Genomic DNA, 12,903 nt, shown 5'->3' with positions numbered 1-12,903 from the left:
GGTTTTCTGGTGTTGCAGTTGCCATTCCCTGGTTGACTTGTGGCATGGAGGGTGTTGGTTTCTTCTCCCAAGGAACAAGCGCCAGGAGCAGAGGAAATGGCCTCAAGTTGCACCAGGGGAGGTTGAGGTTGGATCTGGGGAACAATTTCTTCCCCAAAGGGCTGTTGGGCATTGGAACAGGCTGCCCAGGGCAGTGCTGGAGTCACCATCCCTGGAGGGATTGAACAGATGGAGATGAGGTTCTCAGGGACATGGGGCAGTGCCAGGGGTGGGTTAATGGTTGGACTCAGTGATCTTGAGGACGTTTTCCAACCAAAATGATTCTGTGATTTTATGAATCAGCTCCTGTTTGGCCGATTTGGCCAGAGCAGTGCTGGTGGATTTGGGCTTTTCCCTACTGGGCTGGAAAATGGGTGCCTCTGGTGTCCTGCTTCACGCCGGCAAGCATGGGGAGATGTTAGGGAAGCTTCATTTCCCCGTTTTCCACTTGCCAAAGCTGAGGGTGCATTCCAGGTGTCTCTCCCCTATGGCAAACGTCCTCGTGACAGCAGGCGGGTATGTGATTAAAGTAGGTCGCAGCCCACCCGGCCCTCCCCTGCGCTGGCCAGAGGGATGCTGCTCACCATGGCAATCGCTCCGCTCAGTACATAAAGCATTTCCAGGTACCGGTACAAAGCGCGGCTTTAACTCATGCCCTCTTGGGTGCCAAGCTGGGCCCCTGCCTTGTCGTGCAGCCAGAAATAAATGCTGTAACAAACGTGACTCAGAGGCACATGGCGAAAGGGACTGGTTTAATGACAAACCGGCTGCATTACTTGCCCCCCCCAGCAAGGGAGGTGGCCAACGCCTTGTCCTCCTCCTGCCAGGGAGGTGGTGAAGCTCCCCCGGCACTGAGGAACAGCCGCAGATGCTAGAATAATTGACAGCTCCGTGCTACTTGTCATGGCCCAGCATCATAAATGTTTAAAAGGTTTATTTACCAATTCTGAAAACTCCTGTGTGCATCATGTTTAATGCAAATAGAGAGTGTGTTTAGGAAGATATAAAGCATTACTAGAGGGAAAGGCAGTCCATTATCTCCGTGCAAACACCTCGCTCTCTAGCTGTAAGCCAAACAGCAGGGGACCGAGCAAGACATGCTGATGAGGATGATGAATGCAGGCGTATCCGACCGTGAAAAGGAAGGATGGGATCATCTGGAGCAGGGGAGGCGGCTTTGCCAAAGCAAACGGCATCACGTGCTGGTTGCAAAACCTCCAAGGCTGATTCGCAGCTGGCCAGTTCATGCTCTCGAAGCCACCTTTGCTCTTCTCCTGCTCCAAGTCAGGTCACTAGCATGGGACAGTGGAGCCTCAAGGATGTAAGCTGGTGTGAATCCAGAGTGAGCAGCAGCATCCGAGCGCCCAGCTCTGGCTGTGCCTCTTTCTGCTCTGCCATCTCTTTGCTGCGATCCAGACGAGGAGCAGCTTGGTGCTGCTCTCCCAGACCTGCCTCCCCAGCGATCAGCAGCGTTTTTTGATCTCTGTGAAATCCCACCCCAGTGCTGGTGCCCTGTGGAAGGGTCCTGGCCGGATGCAGAGTCAAACCCCCATTGCTGTGAAAAAGGCGTTTGCATCTTCCTCTGTGGGAGCAGATTGCTCCAGAGCATCCCCAGGGATGTCCCGTTCTGCACGGAGAGCGCGGCCAGGCCAGGGTCGCTCAGGCGGATGAGCACATCCCCGCAGAGGGATTTTCTTTCCTCCCAAACCCAGGCAGTGCTGCCAGCAGGAATGCGCATTTGGGCTTCCTTATAGGGGAGACTTGTGTCATTTATAAATAAACACCAGGGAAAAGATGCAAAGGGTTGTGCAGCTGCTTCACCTGGCAGCCAGGGCTGTGTGTTCACATCAGGAATGATTTTAAGCTAAACCAATGTGAGCCTGGTGTGCTGGGTGCTGGAGGGGGACCAGCCCTGGGGACATGTGTCCTTACATCACCCAGGGCCAGGCTGTCCTTTCTCTGTCTGTGTTCAGCTCCCTGGAAAAGGGAATTTCCCTGTAATTTCCAGCGTGGAAATTCTGAGTTAAGTGATCAAGTGTAAATCACCAAGACGCTGTGTTCTTGCTCACTCCCAAGCACATCACATTTTTTCTGTGTTTTGTTTCCTTGCTCCAGTCCAAAGTGAAGATTAAATGTCTTTCTCCAGGGTCCTAAAAACTCCCTGACAGTAGAAAATTTAGTAGGAAGGAGCTCCAAGGAAAACAAAAAATATCCTGGACTTTGCTTGGTGCGTGTAACTTGTCATCTGGTCTTTGAGCCTTCAAAAGGTGCGTTTCCAGCTGCTTGTCCATCAGCCAGGCAGGCAGGATTGTCCATCTCAGCTTCCATTTGGGCAACAGAATAAATCCAGGGATTTGCAGGGCTTGGGGAAAGTGGATATTGAGGAAAAAATAACTGTTCCAAGCCCTGTAGGTAACGTCATGGAAGCATTTTCCAGCCCAGGAGCCCAGGCAGGAGCAGCGGTGGCCGGAGGCGCGGTAGAGCTGCTATTCCACTTGAATTTCAGCCTCCGTGGTGCTCATTAAAAAAAGACTCAATGTTTCCTACCTCATGTGTCAGCAACATGTGGAGAAACGCAGTGTGCAGCTCTGTGGGTCTGTTATCTCCTCTTGCTATTATTAATGGGCGTTTTTTTTAATGACGGCGTTGTCTCCTTTGTAGGCAGATGCTTGTGCCAGAGCTCTGCGAGATGCTGAGCCTGCCAAGCCCTGCTCCGGGCGAAGGGCAGGGGGCTGAGGGGAGGGTCACAATTGTTCCACTCACAAATGAGTATTTGGAAGGTCAGACCTGAAATGCCTGAACAAGCCTGGAGCTGAGAAGCTGCGCCCGCGCTTGAAAATGTGTGTTTCTCTAGTATTTTCCTTTCACCGTTCCCGTCCTCCCCCTGACTGTTTGGCTGCAGCCGTGACTCACTCCTGGGCACGTGGCTAACGCGTGAAGGCTGCAAAATATTGTGATGGGGAGGAACGGGGGTGGGAGCACGAGAGAACCCAGCCGATTGTTCCCAACCCTGTGCCGAGGCAGCGCAGCCTCCGGCGTTTGCATGGGCGTCTTCGCCAGAGCTTGCGGTCATGATGAAACATGAGGTTTGGAGCGCAAGGCAAAGCTTTTCGAGGGTGATAAAATACTGACGCGGGTTGCCCAGAGAGGTGGTGGATGAACCATCCCTGGAGACATCCCAGGCCAGGCTGGACGGGGCTCTGAGCAACCTGAGCTGGTGAAGATGTCCCTGTCATGGCAGGGGTGGCACTGGGGGAGCTGGGAAGGTCCCTTCAACCCAAGCTATTCTATGGTTCTTTTAATATTGCAGTTCAGTGGGCTTGATATTTTCAGGATTGAGCAAGGGCTCCAAATAGAAATAGCTGCCCCAGGTCAAACCCTGGCTGCTCACAAGGCTTTGGCTCCTTGTTTCTCCCTTGAGTAACATCCAGGTGGAAGAAGAGACCTGATGAAGGGTCCTCCTCAGCAGCATCCCCTCCCAAAGCTCCGCATCTCACAGGTGGGTGATATTAGTAATTAGACATCACAATTAATGGCCCTTCTTGTCTCTCTGACAGCTTCACAGAAGCCATGAAGAGCCAACCGAAGCTGGAAGGCTTGGATTGCCACTGGGCCTATTACTCAGGCTTGGCCATCTTGGCTGTAGGGACCTTGTTTGTCATTTCCAGCTTCTTAGCACTGGGATTCACCGGGACATTCCTAGGTAAGCACTAAAAATTCAACAGATTAACCAGAAAGTGCATTTAATCCTTGCAGGGGTCTTTTGCTAGGACAGAATCAGTAAGAATTTCCTCGTCCTTGTCTTCGGAGCTGTTAGATTTGGTCTTGTCTTTATGACACCAAAGCGTGATGAATCTAACCGTGTCATTACGGAGGAGATCGTACAGTGAGTCCCATCACCTTCAGTGTCAAGCCTGAAATTTTAGAAAGCAGCTGATAGTCTGACAGTCCAAATGCCTCCCAGAAAAGGGACCCCCAAGCACAGACCCCGCGGGCACGTTGGCACCGGCACAGTGAGTGTGAGGGGTCCAGCAGCCTTGTTCTGAGCCCCCACCCGCTCCACGCATGTGTGGAGACAGGATCTTGTTTGTTCTTTGCTCCGCAATAAACCTGACGTTCGTTGACAGATTCTTTAATCTGCCGTTTTATGGCAGAAGGCATTTTGCGCTGCGTCTGCTTTCACATTTAGAGAGTAACTCTATTAGCATTGTTGACTTTAAAAACATGCCAGTATGTGTGGAATTCATAAAAATAAAATAGAGACAGGAACAATAAATATCTAAGGAAAGGGGCAGCTCCCGCTGGCTGAAATAATCACAGCCTTGGCTTTGACACCGCATTTAGGCTGTGCTTTTGCAAGTGCTTTACAAACCAAATTCAATTAGCTCCTGCAGAGTCGTCAGGAAGAAGAGAGGGAGGTAATAAGCCTTCCTGGTTTCAAGTGGAGTTGCAAAGAAATGTGTTGAGTTGGCCAAGATCCTGCTGCCAGAAATAGAGCTCAGCACTCCTGAACGTGCGCCCTCACCCTGCGTCTGTGCAGCCCCGCTCCTGTCCCTGTGTCACACTCCTGTCCGCCAGCATCCTCCAAAATCACCCCCAGGAGCGATGCTGTGCCTGTGGAGACGTGTCCAGGAAGGCCAGGCACAGGAGTTACCCACCAAACAGAGCTGCTTGAATGCTCCTGAAGTTCAGCCAGGGCTGGGGCTGTTGATGTAAAGCCTGATTCATCCAACCAGGAGGATCCACTGGACCTGAACCGCTTGGGAAAAGCAAACGAGTGAGTCAGGTTCAGCAGAAGCGGCAGGGGTGGCCCTGTCCCCCTCCACTTTGCATGGCCAATGGCTCCTACATTCCCTGGGGCTGGAAGGAGGCAGACGTCAGTGATGCATATCGGACACTTCTGCTCCATCCTCTCTGCTGGTGGAGGTTCTCCTGGCCACCAGCACGCCGGGTTGAGCCCGCGTGGCTCCCAGCCATGCGTGATGCTGCCGGAGCGAGGCCAGCTCTCCTTGTTAGCCAGGGCACGGCAGGCAGAGGGCAGAGCTGCAACAGGGTGCGCAGATGCCACAACCACATGCCCTCTGTCCCAGCTGGAGCCCTGCAGAGCCGTGGGCTGAGGGTGGTTCTCAGCTCCACGCAAGCCCCCATGAGTCCAAGTCAGCAAACTCTTAATGCTGTTCATCATGGTTTCTTACCCAGCCGTGGGGAAGACGAGGAGTTTGCAGGTCTCTGAGGATCTCGCATGGGATGTTCTCTTGCTCAGTTCTCACCAGGGAGACCTTATTGTAGTCTTTCAGTACTTAAAAGGGACCTATAAGAAGATGGGAACAGACTTTTCAGCAGGGCCTGTTGTGATAGAACAAGGGGTGATGGTTTTAAACTAAAGGAGGGAGATTCAGGCCAGACATGAGGAAGAAATTTTTGCCTCTGAGGGTGGTGAGAGCCTGGCCCAGGTTGGCCAGAGAGGTGGTGGATGAACCGTCCCTGGAGACATCCCAGGCCAGGCTGGACGGGGCTCTGAGCAACCTGAGCTGGTGAAGATGTCCCTGCTCATGGCAGGGGGGGCACTGGGGGCCTGGGAAGGTCCCTTCAACGCAAACTATTTGGTGATTTTGTGGTACTTCCAACATCCTCCTGCCCACAGGGTTTTGGTGATGCAAGAGGATCTGGGTCTCCCAGCAGCGACAGCACTTCAGGCTGCGGGTAGCAAGGGGCTGCACTGCTTTGAGAAGAAGGGGGTTATATCATCATCCACCTTCTTCTCATAGTCAATATCTGAGCTCGAGATAAGTTTTGACAGAGTCTCTGACACCCAAGCACTTCAAAAGCTTATTGGAACAGCGTTTGGCCCTTCCCTTTTGGGTTTTCCTACAGCAATGAGGGCTGAAGCAGGCAAGGCACAGACACTGCTCTGGGGCTGTGCGTTCAGTTTCTCTTTAACAGCACATTCAAGCTTTGGAGCGGCTGCAGGGCAGTTTATCTCTGAAATGTGGGCTAAGCGGTGCAGTGGGAGCCGTTTGAGTCACCCTGCTGTGACAAACCTTTCTGTGCCACCCAGCAGCACCCACGGGGTGGGATGCAGCCACCCCCCCTGAAGAACAGTCCTCCCGGTGCCCCATCCTCGTGCCCTCGCAGGGATTTCAGCACTGTCCACCTTTCCATTTGCCCTCTTTCCCAACAAATGTAGTAACGAGGGTTTGGCTTCCCGCAGGCCGAGGGCACCAAGAGGCAGCTCTGCCTGTCTGAGCCCATCTGTCTCAACCCCAGCGCAGTTCCTCCCAGCGCTGGTCAAGATTTCAAGTAAATCTGACTTGACCGGAGTCTGTCACTGGGCTGTGGTGACACTGGTGGCTCCTTGGTGGTGCCTCAGCTCAGTTCGGGTTCCAGGGAGCGTGGGGGTCCCTGCAGAATGCATCAAGTGGCTTTTTGCTGCCGTGATCTGAAGTGTCGACCCTGCACGGTGAGGTGGTCACACTGACCTCCAGCAAAAAATAACAACCCAGAGGAGATGCCAAAATCCCTCAGCCTGACAAGGAGCTGATTCCTGTTCTGAGGGCAGAGTGGAGGCTCAGGAGATGCTCAGGCTGATGCTGTGCAAACCGATGCACAGTCCTGAAGAGGAAAATGTTGCAGATCTCTGGTGGTCACGTTCACTTAACTGTGTGGGTTTAGACGCAGGGTTTACATCGGAAAAGCTCATGTGTTTTGCTTGCAAGGTCCCACAGGTGCTCAGAAGCCCCTGCCAGCCTCACGAACCCAGGGCTTTGTGCAAAGAACCTTCTCGGTGCTGGCGCCAGTCGGGGAGTGAGGTGTTCAGCCCAAAGGCGAGGGCGGGCAGGGTATAATGAAGCATTTTGACACATAAAAAAGCACAGCTATGGGCTGTGGCAGGGGGTGATGTGTTCTTTCTGCCAGAACAATCTCAGAAATGCATTGCCAAGTAACTGTGAGAACATATAGTATGAATACCAGGCAATTATCTCACTTAGTGGCCTGTAGTTAAAGCCCAAAAGCATTGTCTAATTGGGCAGGCGCTGTTTATCCTTAGAAATAAATGTTTTTGCACCATGTGAGGTCAAAGAAATTACACTACGATCCAGGTAATAATAATAACCTTGAATAGTTTGCACTCCTGTTATGCCTTTTATATGGATTTCCAAGCACTTTCTCACCATACATTAATCCTCACCACCCTCTGCGCTATAAGAAAGACTGATTTTATGATCGGTGCACAATAGCACCGGGAGGGACGGAGGAGATTTGGCCAAGGTCAGCGCACGGGCTGGCAGCAGAGCTGGGAACGTGACCCAGGGCTGCGGCAGCTCCTGGAGCTGCTCCTCGCTGACTGATGCTGCGTGTTACACAGTGAACACGGAGCAAAATCCTCGCTGGGCTTGGTGGTCTCGCTTGTAAAGACCAGCAGAAATCAGAGCTTGGCATTCCAGCCCTTTTTTCCCAAAAAATGCTGCTTGCAAGCCGCACAACATCTCCTCTCTTGTCATTTCCAGGCTCCTTTCAAGGGGGTGGAAGGATTATCCCGAGGCAGATAGGGAACTGGTTGGATGCTGACAGCTCTGAAAGCTTTCCTCAGTACAGATGACAATCACCTATTATCATCATCACCATCATTCCGATAATTGAGTGTTTTGTAGGCAGAGGTGCTATTTTCTGAAATTCTGAGAAATTCGCTGAACTATGAGATGAGGGTGACACTGAATGAGGGCATTTGGTGGTGGTGGTCGTTATTATAACATCTCAAACCACCGTTACACTGCGCCAGGCTTGTTTCCCCATTAAATGGTTTTGATCCTCTGCATTTGCTTCCCCATCAAGCAGCATCAGATGGGCAGTTTTCAAATGAGAAAGCCAGAATCAGCCAGTTGGGACCTGGAGAGCTGCCTCCTGATGAGAGACGTGGCTGCCGCAGCATTATTGCGATGTATAAATAAACCTTTCTCGTCGACAAAGAGCCATTCCCGGAAAGGCCGATAGATACAGAGTAAACAGCCAATCTATTTGTTGCTGTTTTCTCAGCCTGGAGATCGGCAGCAAAATCCCTCGTTCACCTTCACTCTGCATCCCTGGCGGGGATGCTCCACGGCACGGGGAGGGTATCGGCGTCTCCAAGCCCCCCGGGACTCCCACCTTCGTGGAGCCTGATGAGAAACCCTCTTGTTTGCTCCACAGGTGATTACTTCGGCATTCTGATGGAGGCCAAAGTGACCAGCTTCCCCTTCAGCATCCTGGATAACCCCATGTACTGGGGCAGCACAGCCGTCTACCTGGGCTGGGCCCTCATGTGAGTACGTGCCCCTACAAACCCCCCATCGCAGGGCAAGCGTGGAGTCTGGGCTCGGCGCTTGGTGATAGCAATCGTTGAGAAAAAATGACAGGGAAAGTGGAACATGCCCCGTTTTCTCGCTTCCTGGCTTATTTTTGTGCGCGCAAAATCTTCCGCTGTCTTAAAAGACTTGTGGCATTAATTGTAGAAAAATAAATAGCGGCCAAATGCTGGGAAGAGCATCAGCAAATGCTCTGCGGCTGAGTGAGGTCCTTGGCAGGCTCTGCACGTGGAAAAATCAACAGCCGGGGCCGAATTCATGCGAGGTGTCGCTCGGCAGGGCAGGCCGCTGGTACCGGGGATCAGTGTGACCCTGTAATTACCTCTGGAAAAAGCAAAACAAGCCAACACACCCTTTCCCCCACTGCACTGTGATAACACTTCTGAAACCCTCCTCATTCGATACAACACAGCTTAATAGCCTGCTTGGGAGGTAATGAATAGGCTGTAATTTAGCAGCAAATGAGCAATATACTCTATTCGGTGTAACAAGTTTGATGTGGTTTTCATTTAATACCACATTTTATTTATTTGCCCAGGAGAAAAAAAAGCCCTGGCTGTTACATCGGGAGCCCGCAGAGCGTTGCGGGCTGTTATCACTGGGTTATTTTGCAGTTTCTCCCAAGTGTGACCACCTCCCTTCTCCTTGCGGGGAGTAAAATAAAGTGCTTTGCCACTTTCTGGTCACCTTTTCAGCCGCGTGGGCAGCATTTTCTGACCCCTGGTAATAAGTAAAGCTGATGGTTTCTCTCCTGACTCCGCTGAGCTTTGCTGATGTTCGCTCTTAGCTTGAAATCGCCCCTGGCAGAGTGGGGCAGAGCTGGGGCAGGATGAGTTCACCCCATATCACACCGTGGCCAGAGAGCAACGGGCACCATCACCCCCTCAACAGCAGAAAATGAGGAATTTGACCAGGAGATTTTTATATTTTTCTCAATGTGAGCATTGAACTATTTCCTAAACGCTTTGCGGAACCTGCTGAACCCTCCTGAGCTATTTCTGTTGCAGAAATCTCTTCTTCACCCCAGCAAGAGATGAGCCTCACGCCGGGGTGCATGTTGCTCCATCGGCCGCCACAATCCTTGGGCAAAAGCAGCTTGAAGGGGCTCAAGACAGCAGTCTGATTGCCTCCTTTTCCTCATTAAAAGGCTGCCACCATAAAGGGCAGTGAAGCGTGACGAATAATCGCTGTTAACAAATTGCTGGAGCTGTGCAAAGTGGCACCAGGACGCCGCCCGCCTGCCCTGGGGAAGCTCTGCACAACCCTTCACATGGTGGTTTTGACTCTTTCTCTTCCCTGGGATCTCAGCTGGGCTTGCCGAGGTTTTGGGGGGGTCCCAGGTCTCTCCTGAGGTCCCAGGGCTTTCAGAAGACGTCTGGTTTCTGCCCTCGGAGGCCAAAGCTGATGTCTCAGTTCCACGGCAGTGGGAGGGATGCTGGAGGAATATGTCTGCATTTGGACAGACCTAAAACGTAGAGCATATTTTTCCTCCCTCGGTGATGTATCATGCTCCGTATCATGGCATTGGAGCCCAAAGGACTGATTCATTTTAATTTGCGAGGGTACATACCGCAGAACGTCAGCGAGCCTGGCAGCACACCAGCAGCCTTGCCTTCTGATCCATCCAACCTCCAAAGCATCGCACAGGGGGAGAGCTGCTGGTTTCTCCCTCGGGTACCGCGGGTATCCCCTGCCCAACTAACAGCAGCCAAATAAACGTGTTGCTGGAGAAGACACCTGCACCGCTCGCCATGAAAACAGGAGCTCCAGGAGGAAAGGGCCAAGTGGGTGTCCCACGTCCAACCCCCGGGACCGGTGGGGAAGGATGAGAGCCCACACCATCGCTCTTGCAGACAACCCACAGCCACGGGGAGCCGCAGCAAAGGATGGACAGGCTTCCTACCCAGAAAAAGTCCTACCAAGATCACAAAACCTTCCTGGCTGACTCTGTTGACCCCGCTACGGCACAAGCCGTTGCCCAATAAGTAGGTTGAGCTCATAAGAGAGAAGCAACTCACCCCAAAGCTTCTCATTTCTCCTGAAAGACAAATGGAGCATTAGCTGTTTGGGGACAGCTTTGTGTATCTTTGGTAGGAAAGTGTTTCAACTCATGGCAACAGGCTGTGTAAATCAGAGCTGGAGCCGCAGCCAAATGATGCAATTAGAGGTCTTGCTGTCAACAAACAATCATGCAAATTTGTTCTCTCTGATAGGAATCAAGGAGGAGACATGACTAAGCATGTAATAGCAGGGGGCTGGGAAAGGAGGAAGTTGCCTGATGCTTCCTAATGAGGGAAGAACTTATTGCACAATGGAAACAGTGCAGAGGTGAAGATTTGAGTGCGTCTCTCCAGGAACCGATGTGGCCAGGCAGTACCTGACGGCGGGTCCAGGACCAGGTTTAGGTAGTTGAGTCTCTCATCTGAAGGCAACTTCTCCTGCCAGGACCAGTCCCATTGCACAAGCCTTACAGGATGTTTATCCTCACCAAGGACTGGCTAAGTACTTTTTTTTTTGCTGACAGCCAGATCTTTTCCCCCTCAGAGCTGAGCTGCCACCAGCAATTAAAGGCAATCAGCAGCATCCTTATTAAGGGCAACACTTGCAGCCATTGTAGGATGCAGAAGGGGTGTTTTTGGGGGGCAGGTGCCTGCGGTGAGCCAGACACAGCTGTGCCGGGCAGCGCTCGAGCATCTCTGCCGTAAGGACAGTGCGGTGAGGCGGGTGGCATCGGTCCCCATGCTGTGCCCGGTGACCCCTCACTGAAGGACACAGTCCAGCTGAGCCTTGGGACGTGACAGGGCATGTTCCTAAAACATCTTGAAATGGGTTTAAATGTGAACCAAGCCCCCAGCACCCTTCACAGGACAGGCATGGATCTTTCCATTCCTTTCCATCCCCAGCCCTGTGATGGCTCAGCCGCCGTTTTGATGTATATGGTCCATACGTTGCTCTGTCTTCTGGATGTCTCCTGCGCCCTGGGTGGCCCGTCTTTCCATGCACATCAGGCATTTCCTTCCCCTATAGCGCTGGCTGGGAGCCGCAGCCCTGCGTAAGCAGCTGCTCAGCGATTAAACAGCTCTATAATCTCAGGACTTAGCAGCAAAGCAGAAGCTCTCTTAGCAGAGACGTGCGGGGATCAGACTTAAAAGAAATCACCGAAGTAGGCTGGGGAAGAGTCTTTGCCAAGTAACATCTGCTTAAGACAGTTAATGTTAAGGACAAAAAGAAAAACCCCACCACCCTTTTGTTCACTTCTGTTTAATGAGCAAGAGAGAGCTCTCCTGGAGCCCAGCGCCTTATTTCACTTTCTAAACCAGGTCTTGCATAAGCCCCTGTACTTACCTTTTCCTTCTCTTTCAAAACAGGCACGCAAGCCCAGCTGGCCTTTTGCTGACAGCTGTAGTGGCAATTTCCTACACAGTCGCAATGCTGTATGAAGGGTGAGTAGCTCTGCAAAACTGGAGAGTTTCTAATTATTTTTACCAGCTTTTAACTCCTGAGGTTTCGGGGAACTGCAGAAGTAGAGGTGTTTTTTCCAATTAATTCAGCAGGGAAGGAGGAAAACGGAGGATTGTTTTGCGATTGTTTTGATAATGGGCAGATTCCTCTCTGAAACTATTTGCTGAGTTCTAGGAACATTTATGCATTTGTTTATTTTTATCAAAATGAGATCATTTTTTTCTTTTGGGTGCCCGATTCTGTTTGTACATGAACAATAAGGAAGGCACGGAAAGGACTTATTGTGTCATCTGAAGAGACTCTGCAAGCAAAACTTGCATTTTGTAGTTCCTTGGATGGGTTTCTCTGATACTTTACAGCACAATAGCCCAGCAGCCCAGAATTATTCCCAGAAGCCGTGGTTGTACTTGAGCAGCGGAAGGTCCTTTGTCTTTGCAAGGGAGGAGGAGATGCAAAGAGAGCCAGGGTGGGTCTGTGTGCGCTGAGCATCATCCCACTCAGCACCAGGATGGTCCCGGCTGGGAGCAGCTTGGCCCAGAGAAACCAAGCCCAGGGTTAACGGGCAGAGTTTTTGGGACCAAAGGAGAGCACACAGTAATCTTGATTTTAATTCTTCCCCCTCTTCTTTTGCCCCTCTCTTGCGTCTCTCCCCACATTCCCATCGTCTCAATCACAGGCCTTTCACAGAGGAAATCTATCGGCAGAAACAGAAGGGAGTGAAGAACAAGTAGTAACAGGTATGTTTGCCGATGGGCGTTTCAGCGAGAGGGGATGCTTTGCTAGGCTCCCCCACCCACAAGCGCATTAGATGGGGATGGGGGCACCGCACACAGACCCCCCTGGCTCCTCCAGAGCCTCTCCTGCACTTCTCAAAGGATTTGAGCTCCAAAACTCCGCAAAAATCCAGGTGGGGAGGCTTTGCACAGCAGCGGTTGTGTCCGCCTCTTGGCACCCGACCAGCAGCCCCCAAATCATTTTGATTACATGTTTGAGAGTCAGTGCAAGGGAAAATTGCTGGGGAGCTTCGAGGCTCCAGGCTCAGTCTAAATCAGGCAGAAAA

The 12,903-nt window shown here is 51.8% G+C and overlaps 1 protein-coding gene across 1 annotated transcript in view; it reads left to right on the top strand.

Moving 5' to 3' along the window:
- The window catches only part of PEMT (phosphatidylethanolamine N-methyltransferase), a gene marked incomplete at both ends in the record, with an annotated part of 39,938 nt that extends 27,364 nt beyond the window's left edge, over nucleotides 1–12,574 (top strand). Inside the window, 4 exons of the mRNA XM_080353917.1 lie at nucleotides 3,597–3,742; nucleotides 8,227–8,338; nucleotides 11,750–11,824; nucleotides 12,520–12,574. Of these exons, the coding sequence (XP_080210043.1) occupies nucleotides 3,597–3,742; nucleotides 8,227–8,338; nucleotides 11,750–11,824; nucleotides 12,520–12,574 (388 nt within the window). The remainder of the gene's footprint in view (nucleotides 1–3,596; nucleotides 3,743–8,226; nucleotides 8,339–11,749; nucleotides 11,825–12,519) is intronic.
- Nucleotides 12,575–12,903: the final 329 nt, after the last annotated feature.

The sequence above is a fragment of the Nesoenas mayeri genome, assembly GCF_963082525.1.
Source record: "Nesoenas mayeri genome assembly, chromosome: 15".
In the NCBI taxonomy this organism is placed as follows: domain Eukaryota; kingdom Metazoa; phylum Chordata; class Aves; order Columbiformes; family Columbidae; genus Nesoenas; species Nesoenas mayeri.
Note: the sequence above shows the minus strand (reverse complement) of the source record. Positions and strands in the feature narration are given on the sequence as shown.